Below are 11,583 nucleotides of genomic sequence, written 5' to 3' on the forward strand. Positions count from 1 at the left end.
AGTGCTGCTGGTGAAATAAAATGCGTGTTTCTAGTGCACTGGAACGTGTGTCATAACACTGTGTAGTTTTAGGTAAAGCACACCTTAGAAAGTTATTCACAAAAGTTTTTTCTTCCCTGCAGTGACAACTCACAGGTTTTTCAGCCTTACGTGTTGCGAACTCGCAGGAACAGTACAACAGTTATGAGCCGTCACAGTATGGTGAGGAATCTTAAGCATGTTTTGTTTACACCTAACGAGAAATAATTGGGCTGGAGAAATGAAGTTAGACTTGATTTGTATTTGCACTAAGCACCCTAGCAAGCTTCCAGGCTGCGGAATATGTTTTTTTTACACCTGTAACTGCAACCTACACTGAAATAATACTGGTGTGTTAACTGTACGTCCCCAAGAAGACAACAGTAGTTGAAACTATGTGTGATTCCCAGTATTAATTAATTTGGACCTGACAGTGGTTTGGAAGAGAAAACTGCTGTCACAATTAAAAGTTATGAAAGGGTGTTTTAATTTGTTGTAAAAATGGAAGAGAGAGTCAGAGGTCTCTGTTGCCCTGTTTGTTTGACATGGCCACTCTTTTTTTGCAAAGGCTGAACAGGAGACATCAGAAAATAATTTAAAGAAGAATAATTAATTTGCTGGGTGATCTTCTACCCTCTATTATAAAAGTCTGGTAGTGTACAGTACTGCAGTTATTTAACTTTTCAAAGATATTAATATTTTTTAAAAATCCTTGTCAACTCAGGGATTTTTTCCACTAAAATTTTTCTTTCTCATCTGAGGGTAGTGAAGATTAAATATTGCTTTTCTCAAAACCTATAGAACTTAAAGTCCTGAAATAGGTTTCTTCTATGTCATCTATTCTGTTCAGGAAAACGGACAGGGAATTTTAGTTCAAAATTTTCTGTCATGGGATTTCTTAAAAATAAGAATCCCAAATTTTGTAACTCAGTAGGTGTTACAGTAGATGCATGGACATCCTGAGTGGGAACTGTTGGCCCATTAGTGTGTGATGGTAGCCAGAGTTCCAGAGGAATTAAATGTGTGAAATTGTACACAATTGAAAAAGTGCAGAGGTAAGTTCAAGACTGTGCTGAAACGTTGACTTTTCTCCTTTATAATAGCCAGCTGGTTGAGTAAGTTAGTACAGGAGTTTGTTGTGTTACTCTAGGCAGTAGGGAATTGTATAGTGTTTGTAGTTTAATTTATAATATCTCACTTGTTTAAATTACATACATAGATAGTGTATTTGAGAGGTGAAGCAGTATCTGCTTGCAAGTCTGAGATCTGTGCCACTTGCTGAGTGATAGAATTAATTTGTAAGTGGTAAAACAAGTCTTTTCTCTTGAAGGTCAGTGTTTTCTTTTTGCAACATTATCTGAGTCATCCACATGTAGCTGTACAGCTCATTTTTAATTCACTAAGAATGTAGGTGATGCTAAATAGGACGTATGCAAGCTGTTGATGCGTGATTTAATAATTGTGCCTACCACTCTTTTTTTCAGTTGTTGTCATCATCTCCTATTCGTATTCCTAGTAGCCGACTTCATCAGATCAGAAGGGTAAGTATAGTTTTTGTCTGTGTATGTTATAACTGAATGACAAGTATTATATAATATTGAAGAACTTACATAATGGGAGTTTATTGCCTATTGAGTTTCTCAATTACTGGAGTAAACTGAGTCTTTTTTAAGACTTAATTTCGACAAGGAAGCGTCCTTGCAAGGCTTATTGTTGTCGTGTTTAAAGAACCTTGCATTTTTGAAGCATTGTTTCATTCAAGAGAAACAGTGAACTGGGCTGGTAGCAGTCTTTTCTTTCTGCAGTGCTTCTGCTGTTCATATTTCAATTCTAACAGCAAATTATTGAATCACAAGTGTTATTCCAAGTACCTGTGATGAATCAAATGTTATGGGAAAACTTATGGCCTTTATCTCCTGCAGGAGGAAGGAGTGGATTTAATGAACAGAGAAACAGCACATGAAAGGTGAGTGTTATTGAAACAAGATGATAAAATAGCCAGAGTTGTCCTCTTTGTAGCTACTGATGGGTTTTTTTTGTATTCTAGGGAAGTGCAAACAGCAATGCAGATAAGCCAGTCATGGGAGGAAAGCTTGAGCCTGGTAATCTCTTTATAGATGTTTCCTATTTAATTCTACTTTTACACTCAACTGATGAATTTAAAGGAAAGAGAGGAATTAATTGTGAAAAGAATTTAAGAAGAATTTAAGTTCATCCACTGTAGCTGTTTTGTGCATTTGGCCCAATGACTTTGCATTAGAAGGTCATGCCTTGGATTCTAAAGTAATGCTCTGTGCCAGTGTTAAGTTGGAAAACTTGTATTTACAGAGTGACAATGACTTGGACAAGTCTGAGAAATCTTCCTCCCCAAAGAGAATAGACTTCATTCCAGTTTCGCCTGCACCTTCGCCTACAAGAGGAATAGGAAAGGTAGGATAAGGGAAATACCAGACTGAGAGAACATTTTAGAATTTTAGACCAAGGTGAACTGTGAAGACGTGTAACTATAGAAATTGTTTGATAGTTTTAAAAAAAGAAACAACAAAAAACAACCAACAACAAAAAACCCCAACCCAAATCCACAATTTTATTGCTTCCTAAGAATTGGATACTTATCATTTTAGAGCCTGCAGAGTTTAAGCAGTATGCCAGTTCTGTCACAATGTTTTCAGTTGCTGCTATTTGTGAAAAGTTTGGATGGGGTAGGTTTCTCATTCTAGGGAAGCTGGAAGAGGTCATTAATCAGATTTGGCCATGATCTTAGCTGTGTAAATGGGGGGATGCTGGGGAAGAAGCACCAAAACTGGAATGTATCATATGTGTAAAGTAAGAGTGTAGGCAAAGACCAGAAGCTGCAAATCTGTGTGGTGAGGAGGATGAAAATACGTCCATCGGTTATGGAAAGGAAGACATAAACTCACTGTGAAGAAGGACCCGGGCGTCCTGAACTTGTGCTGAGACTGATTGCAGATGCTGGAGAAAGAGAAGAGGTGGATCTTAGATAAACTGCTTTTTCCAGTGAGGACTGGAAAACTGAAATGTAGCACAGAGAAACTGGCAACTGTTTAAAGATGGGCTGCTTGACCTTGTTTTCACCCTCTTTTGTGGTTCTACTTTTTCGTACTGCTACCATTTTATTGCATGCCTCTACCAGTACTGATGCATGGAGCAGCCACATACTAGTGCAGGGTAAATGTGTTCCTACTATAACTGATGCTGGCAGCTCTTCCTATACCTTTGGAATCATGACTGTAAAGCAGTAGTAGATAACTTGACAGAAACATTTTTGTGTTTAGCTATGGGCCTCCAGGGGCTAAACTCAAATTGTCTGCAGAACCACAGAGCTAAATACTCTGTTCTACTTTGGTATATTGTGTTAAATTTTCAGGTCACATATATTTTGAGTAAACTCAGTTTGTTTGTTCAGCAAGCCCCTTGAAAGAGGTAAGTCCTGGCTACTGTACTGCTACTTCTAAATGTAACAGAAAGAATGGAAACAACAGTCTTATTTAGAAAACCGTGTCTATTTCAATTTCAGATTTCTTGTGGGTTTGAATTTTAGGTTAATCTGAGCTGTATTAGCCAGTGTGTTTTTGCAAGATAAGTTTTAATGCCTTTAAGATTGCATTTGATTATCTCTGCCTTATTCTGTTACTAGCTTTTCTTTAACTGGCGATATTTCATTTCAAGGGTGGGGTGAAACACCTGAGTATTTAAAAGGAAATTCTGAAGTGTCTTAATGTGACTTTTTCTGCAGCAATGTTTTTCACCATCATTGCAAATGTTTGTGAGCAGTAACGGATTACCTCCAAGTCCTATTCCCAGTCCAACAAGGCGATTCTCCAAGTAAGTAACACCTGCAAGTAACAGATACACATGGGCTTAAATGCCAGGGCTAGCAGAAAGATTAGTTAAAGCTGATGTTAAACTATTAAAAGAGACTAGTTTCACAATAGCTGAAGTCACATAAAAATGCTCTGGAAGTTCAGCTGTTACCAGTAGTAGCTTTATGTGAGTGCTCTTATGGGAGCTTGGGCTAACTTTAAACTAGACCTGGTAACTTGTGGGTAAATTCCTAGGTACTTCAAATGAACTTTACTAATTCTGTCAGCATATCAATTTTATATAAATATTGTACACAATTTGGAAATGGATTGAAATGAGGGTGTGATGCACTAATGAAAGGAGAAAACCCTGGAAAATTTACTACAGCTTTGGGAGATAATCTGCTCTAATAGGCAGCACTTCTTTGTTATCTATGTATTTAGATTCCCTAAGCATTCTAGTTGTGCAGGAATAGTTCTAAAGAATGTTCCATATGATGTGATTGTGTTGGTTTGATGCTAGGTATGGTGGTGTTCGGACTTGGAACCTTTACAGGCCTGTCGGTATTCTCTTTCTAGCAGGAGGAGTCAAAGTCCGATCAACTGTATCAGGCCCAGTGTTCTTGGCCCCATTAAAAGAAAAGGTATGTGTATTTACATTATCTGATGTTTTAATATGGATGTAGTTTTGCAGATGGACCCATTTCTCTCTCTTTCATGTGTTTTTTTTGTTCTGTAAATATAATGCACTTGTATCCACAGTGAACTGGAATTTGCCAGTCATAACTTAAAAATACAATGTAAAGTAGCTAGTCTAAAACACAAGAATGAAAAACTTTAAAAGCAGCTTGAAAGAGACAAACTTTATTCCACATAAAATTAAATGTTATGAATATTCGTAAGGGCTGACATTCCTAAGTGTACCACTGTAGGGTGCACACCCTTCAGATCATCTTAGGAATGTTGCTTATCATGCAGTATTTTCTAAACTTAGTGCTGAATGTTTGTTTTTACTCTGAAAGTTCAGAAGGTGAGTGTTTAGAGAGATGGAATAGATCAGTGCTCTTTCCTCCTGAAGGGGAAAAGCTGCTTTCTTTCCTGGAAGTATTCTGTGTTAAGTATATTCAAATTACATCCCAGAAAAAGTCTCCATAGCAGAACTGTAAGATTTAGATATTTACGAGTGTGCCTCTAGCTATGCTTATCCTTTCTGCATTTTTTTTTAACTTGGACGTACTCAACTGCACCAAAAGCATGTCCTTTTATTTTACAAGAATTATGTTTAGCCTTCGAGAAAAGTTACTGGTTTGTTTTTGTGTTTTGGTTTTTTTTTTAGGACTGCTTTTTCCTATCAGATAAAGAATGTTATCTAATTTATATTGAATTGATAAGGAAGAGAGGTTTTCTCATAGATGCCAATTCTATCTTGGCTGCTATTTTCTATGAATTTTAGAGGCATTAAACATTGAACAAAAATTTATCAAGCTCAGAGAATAGGTATTCACCCTGCATTGTTTTACTTTAAACATTTTACAATAGATTTTGCAGAGATTGTGTTAAAAACTGCAGGTAGAAGGCAGGCTTTCCTCACTCGATCCATGTGCTCTTGCGTAGCATCTTTTACAAAGTGGAGATATGAGTTGCCTTTTTTACTTGAAATATCAAGGAATTTTCAAAATTTTACTTAAAATAAGACATCTAATCCATTTAATTAATGTAATTTCTTTTCCTAAATGCATAATCCTGTTATTGTCTGAATTTTAGCAGTAGCTTTAGGGTTCATATTCTGACATGGTAACAAATTAACACCCTTATATGTGGGGGGAAGAAAGCAATGTATTGAAGAACATTTCACTGCTCTAGGGAATTCATACTGGTAGACTGTGCAATGTGTTGTAGCAGTGCAGGTTTGTACTTGAGAAATTTCAAGTGGCAAGAGTTACCTAAGTTGGTGGTTTAGGTTTTTTGGTTTTTCTTCATTTTTGTGTAAGACCAAATATTTTATAAATGTTGTTTGCCCATTCTGCTTGATAGAAGCTGCTTCAAAGAAGGGGATATATCCCCATGGGCTAAAGGAAATAGGAAATTTGGAGGGGTTATCAGTCTTTTGTGAAATGAGTGGTAATATAATTGTCTTGCATAACATGTTACTATATGCTGGTTTGCTATAATGCTTAACCTCCATCAGTTTTTCAAACTGACACCACAACTGCTGTGAGGTATAGGTAAAAAGAGAGAAAATTTATTTCCATTTCATATGTTTTTGTTGCCAAACTAAAAATTAAAATATACTGTAGCTGATAAGTTTTTTTTCTTACTGAAGCTTGTTATTGGCAAGTTTATGATATTTCCAAATGTGTCTATTGCACAGAAGCTATTAATGAGCTAGCTCGTTCTTGGGGCAGATTATCCTAAACAGATTATATGAATTCTCCCCATCATGTTTAATCTTTTAATGTCAGTAGATGATTACAGGTACAAAGATAGTCTAATCCATGATGAGTAAGTGGCAATGCATACACATGCCAGATTTTTCTTTCTGTTCAGCTCTTCTGTAAAAGCGCACATATGCATCAGTATTTGTTGTATGCAGGAGGGTGAAACTGTGGACCAACCTGGCATTGCTATTTTCATAATCACTAACAATTTTAATCTCTGTATCTTGGTTTATGTCAGTTGCCTCATCTCAACTGCTTACTTTAAAATTAAGTCAACGTAATTAGTTTTCTTTAGATTATTTTGTCTGATTGTAGTCTGAGTAGCAAGTGCCTGGTTTTGTGTCTTTGAGATAGTTAAACGAAGGATGGACTGGATGGTTAAACAACAGCTAGCATCGAATTAATGTCTTGCCCAAGTGCTTGGTTGGCTGAATTAGTGGACCTATGTTACAAATGCGACCTTGCTCTATTGTGGGACAAACATCTCTTTTCACAGCAGAGAAATATTAAATGGACATTCCAGAGACTCAAGTGAGTTTGATTATTTGCACTGTTTTCCTTAGGTGAAATGGAAACTGAAAGTCAGCCAAAGAGACTTTTTCAAGGAACAACCAACATGCTTTCTCCAGATGTTACCCATCTGACAGATCTCAGTTCATGGTAAAATATTTAATGTGTCTTGAAATGCCAAAGCAGGGAATGTGCATTTATCACAAGATTTCTTGGGGGTTTTTTCCAGAAAAAAAATATTTGGTGTGTAGCTTGCATATGCATATTACAGGGAACTACTCCTGTGGTAGTATAGTGTGACAATGTTCCTGCTCCTTGTATCAATTCTTCCTGAGCAGACTGTAGCCTAGATTTAAGTATTGAAGCTTTCATACAGAATATAATTGTTCGAAATCCCTGTTGGCTCATAAACTATGTTACTTCTCCTCAAAGATGCTTCTTCATTTCAGTATATGGCAGTGGCCACGTACGTATCTGAAGACTTAGAAAATGTGTGTGTGAATAGTTGCTGCAGTATACGTAGTTCATGTTGATACATTCCTGGTTTTTAGTGTTGTAGTCTTGTCTCCCTTCTGTATTATGATCACAAAAAGGCGAGTTCTTTTTCTTCTCAAGAGTCAGATACTAAGTATTCTAATGTATCAGCTCTGTATTACTATAGTTTCAGTTTACCTACAGAGTTGGAACTGCCTGGAAGTAAGTGTTTTTCCTGTGGCTTCCAGCTAAATTGCAGAAGTATCGATTTAGGTGCCCTCTGGAGTCTTGTATCAAGACTTCAAAATCCAAACACAGGAATTCCTTACAAGGGAAAAACAGGTTTCAAAAATCTTGCTTTGAGTAGAGCAACATGAAAGAATGTACAATCTAATCAATGACAGCTCTGCTGCATTACTGACTAAACTCTCGCTGTGCCTTTCCTATAACCTTTTAAGATCTTATTCTCGTTAGTTGTCACCTCCTTTCTATAACTGATTAAAATCAGTCATAATGTATTCTGCATGTTAAAAAAAAAAAAAATTCTGTTCCTTATTCCCGTAAGGAGCATGAATATATATATATATAACATGCTACAGAAAACAAGGAGTCTTCAGGGCTGCCAGTCTTGCAGTAAAGACTGAGTGGTAGTATATGTCTCCTACACCTTTTCTACGAAGGTGAAAGTATGTTAGCTTTGTACACAAAGTCATCATGCCCCTGTTACTAAATAACCTTTTTCTTTTTCCTCAGCCTGTCTTCAGATATTCTTGATGGGAGTAGCAGCAGTGTTGGCTCTTCCTCTGATTCACTGGCTAAAGGCAGCATAACCACAGAGTCGCCAGTAACATGCTCAAACTCGTGCTCTTCATTCATTTTGATGGATGATCTCTCACCTAAGTGACTTAAGTTTTGAGTCAGTGTGTGGCTGTGCTGTTTCCTTACTGTACACTCGTACAGAGAAACAAACTCTGATCCTTGAACCATTAACATGAGGATTATTAAAAGGAAAAATTAACTAATCCTTGGTGACTTTTCAGTGATTTTGATTTACCCATTTAATGGACATTGTAGACCATATTAATGTCTAGTTTTGCGATTTGTTTTTTAAACAAGATGTCTGCTCAGATTATACTATTTGCTTTCAGGAACCTGCATACACTTTTTGATTCCAAGAATAGGTATCTACCTATTAGTGTTGCAGTTTTTAGAAAAATACTTCACTCATTATCGTGGTCACTATGTCTAGGGAAATAATTTGGTTCAGAAGGATTTGAAAATACTAATTTATGCGCTGGCACTTCTACCATTGAGTAAAACTATTCTTGCTTTTTTCAGTCACTAGCCTCAAATTCTCTTACAGAAGGGAGAAAAATAGTATTTTCTGTTCTTAGTGCTGCTAGTTGTTTTTATTACAGAAGACTACAGTGGGTCTGGAAATCCCACTGTATTGCATTAAAAAAAAAAAAAACCACAACAAAATAACTAATAACTGTCACTTTTGCCATCAGTGCAGAAATAACAATAGTCTGCAAACATTATTAAAATAGCTGAATAGTTCTGTCCCCAGATCCCGTATCCTACAGATGGTATGAAATAAGGTCAATATTCAACAAGATTTGGCCAAGGAAAATATGCCTCGATCTAAGACATGCAGTGCAGATAACTAAGTTATTTAAACTACTGTGTAGGGGAACTATGTATGGCACCATCGATGTCTCCTGTGGCATTGAGGTCATAGGTATTTTTGTGCCTTAGGGGACATTGTTACAAAATTATGGAATGTAAACCAGAGGGGTGGGTGGGAAAAGTCCTTTGTGTACAGCTTGTTTATAATAGAGTGCTTACCAGAACCTGTCGCCGATGCTGCTTTCCTTAGTGTTCCTTTCCGAGGTGTGCGCTCTGTCGCAAGGTGCAGTGGGCAGTCCCGACTCTGCTGTGAGGTGGCAGCCAAAGTGACACCCTTCGCAGCTGCTGTGTATGGCTTTTGTACCTTTGTTGGTCGTGAGCAGGGCAAACAGCTATGTGAACATTCGATTTCTAAGGAAAGACTTAGAAGTTTGGGTTGAATATAAGCTCTGCAAATTGTTTGGCTAAGGAGTTATATTTGAGTTATGAGCAGTCTTGATACAGTACCTTGGTCAGTCTGAGGTAAGACAATAGATATTTTACTTTTTAAAGACTTTAACGGGGCAAAATAAATCCGTTTGTAATCTGTGTTATGCTATTTATTATTTATAACTATGTAAAAAGTCTGTGGTGATGAATTATAGTATTTTTTTATGATTGAATAAGTTTTTTATGTTCAGTAATTGCTGGCTGGTTTGTATTTAATACGCAACATTGTCTACCAGAATCACAAGCTTCCATTTTTGAATGTTTGTAACATAAATGCTTGTTATCTAAAAATACAACTTCTGATCTTTTTGAAAGAAAATAGCACTGAATTTAAAGTAAGATTATGTGCTTTAAAAGTCAGCACAATCTCTGGCAATACTGTCTGGCTAAAAAGGGGAGGGGGAGAACCATAGTTTTTCTGTTCTGAAGAAGCCGTTGAGTTTCCAGAAGACGTGTACATACCAGATTATTTTTTAAAGTGTTTCCATTAAATTGTAAGAAGTACCACAATGGGCCAGCAGTGGCACTATTATTTGTATTATCATTTTCACCTGTGGAGCATTAGTTCCCCACCTCAAATAAATGTGCATATTGTAAAATATTGTCCATTGGTGCCATTTTTGAATGAGCTCTACAGTATTGAATGTTAATTTTATTTGTATATGCGCAGTGCTATTTCTTGAACTTCTGACATCTTAAATCGCTTATTTTTTTATCCATGCTTGTGTCTTCTCTGCCTTCTTGATGCTGAAAGAAGGCTGCTTTTACATTTGCAAAATATTGATAAATAGTCTGTGATAAAATTCCAACTGTTACCTGTGCCCCGGTTTCATTATACTGTGCTTTTACTGGTACTGTGACTTAGAAATCTGAACAAGGGGTGACAGAAGGGGGAAACCTATTGCATGCTTTCTTAAAACTGAGAAGAGCATAGCTATCATTTATTTTTGGCTGACTTACCTGTACAATTGATATATTCCAGATTTGTTTGTTAGTGGAGAGTCTAATATAAGTGCTGGCTTTTGTAAACATTAGAATGTAAGCCTCATAAAGCAAACGCACAAATATTCACTCTTGTTACAGAATTTTTTTTAGTGTTCTGGCTATTCTCCACTCCAGAAGGCATTGCTCTTTTATAAAATATGTATGTAATACACATGTACACTGTGTCTGTTTCAGAACGAATGTCATTGTGTAATGTAATAGGTCCCATCTAGGACTGTATTCTGTTTCACACACGTAGCTGTAAGCCCACTGGTTCACTTTAAAACTAAGTTTTCTAATACTCTGATAGCTGACATTTGCACTTAACTGCATGTGAGTCGCTGCTGCTTACAGAATGAATCCTTATTGCAGGGTGAAGGCTCGTACAGCATACTCGGACTAAACTGACTGAAAGTTGCATTTCTGGATTTATCAACTGTCTGGTCTGTAATGAATTAGATACTGGTTTGGGGAAGAAGTCCAGCTGGTGCTGGTAGTCAGCTTTAATATGTAACTATTGACATGCTTACCGACTGTTTTTTATGACTTCACCAGACGAATTTGTGCTGAATTGCCATGACGAGTCAGAATTCCTCCCCCTCTTTTTTTTTTTTTTTTAAAGAAGGAACCATTAATGCTTCTGTTGCTGAGACTCACCAGTGATGACTTACCTTTCATGTTGTAACTGTTAAACTACCAGCAAATACCAGTGTAATTCCAGCAGCGTTTTAGATAGACTATTTTTAGCATGTTAATTAGCACAGCATTACGGTGTCGGTCTTCGTATGGCTCATTGACTAGCACTGCTTTTAGATCATATCTGAAGCACACTGAATCTTCGTTTCACGGGCTTAAAATGCTGGAAGGATTTTACCAGTGGTTTAGAAAAATGTGCGTGTCACCTGTGGAACTCTGTGTTTTGATATTATCAAGTGTTCTGAATCAGGAAATGGATCACAGTATGCGTGTTTCATTCTCCTTCATTGAATTTCAAATTGGGGATCCTGGGCCCAAAAGCCTGTGTGTAAGGGGCTGTTTTTCTGATGTATGTGATTAAATACTGTCTCCTACAATGAAAGTAATTAAACTGTCAGTGGGTGAGGATGTAAATATGAGTCCTGCAGACTGTGTTGGAAAACTCATTCTTGAAATGCACAAGGAAAGCTGTACTGTCTAAAAACAGTAAAGTGGGATTATTTTTTTAAATGGTAAAAATA

General features: G+C 36.8%; 1 protein-coding gene across 4 annotated transcripts; it reads left to right on the forward strand.

Annotated features, from left to right (window-relative positions):
- The first annotated feature begins 117 nt into the window (after nt 1–117).
- On the forward strand, nt 118–8,181 carry FAM122B (family with sequence similarity 122B). 4 transcript variants are annotated; one of them, XM_010074657.1, is made up of 9 exons: nt 118–201; nt 1,503–1,559; nt 1,941–1,984; nt 2,066–2,120; nt 2,347–2,448; nt 3,776–3,864; nt 4,422–4,486; nt 6,844–6,940; nt 8,018–8,181. In XM_010074657.1, exons 1-9 carry the CDS (start codon nt 184–186, stop codon nt 8,166–8,168), a joined length of 678 nt encoding a protein of 225 aa, XP_010072959.1. In that variant the 5' UTR covers nt 118–183; the 3' UTR covers nt 8,169–8,181. The 4 variants fall into 4 exon arrangements, with proteins under 4 accessions (XP_010072959.1, XP_010072970.1, XP_010072977.1 ...); XM_010074668.1 differs by having other exon boundaries at nt 127–201; nt 4,425–4,486; nt 8,018–8,168; XM_010074675.1 differs by lacking the exon at nt 1,503–1,559 and having other exon boundaries at nt 127–201; nt 8,018–8,168.
- The last annotated feature ends 3,402 nt before the right edge of the window (nt 8,182–11,583 follow it).

The sequence above is a fragment of the Pterocles gutturalis genome, unplaced genomic scaffold (assembly GCF_000699245.1).
Source record: "Pterocles gutturalis isolate BGI_N339 unplaced genomic scaffold, ASM69924v1 scaffold32741, whole genome shotgun sequence".
Taxonomy (NCBI): Eukaryota; Metazoa; Chordata; class Aves; order Pterocliformes; family Pteroclidae; genus Pterocles; species Pterocles gutturalis.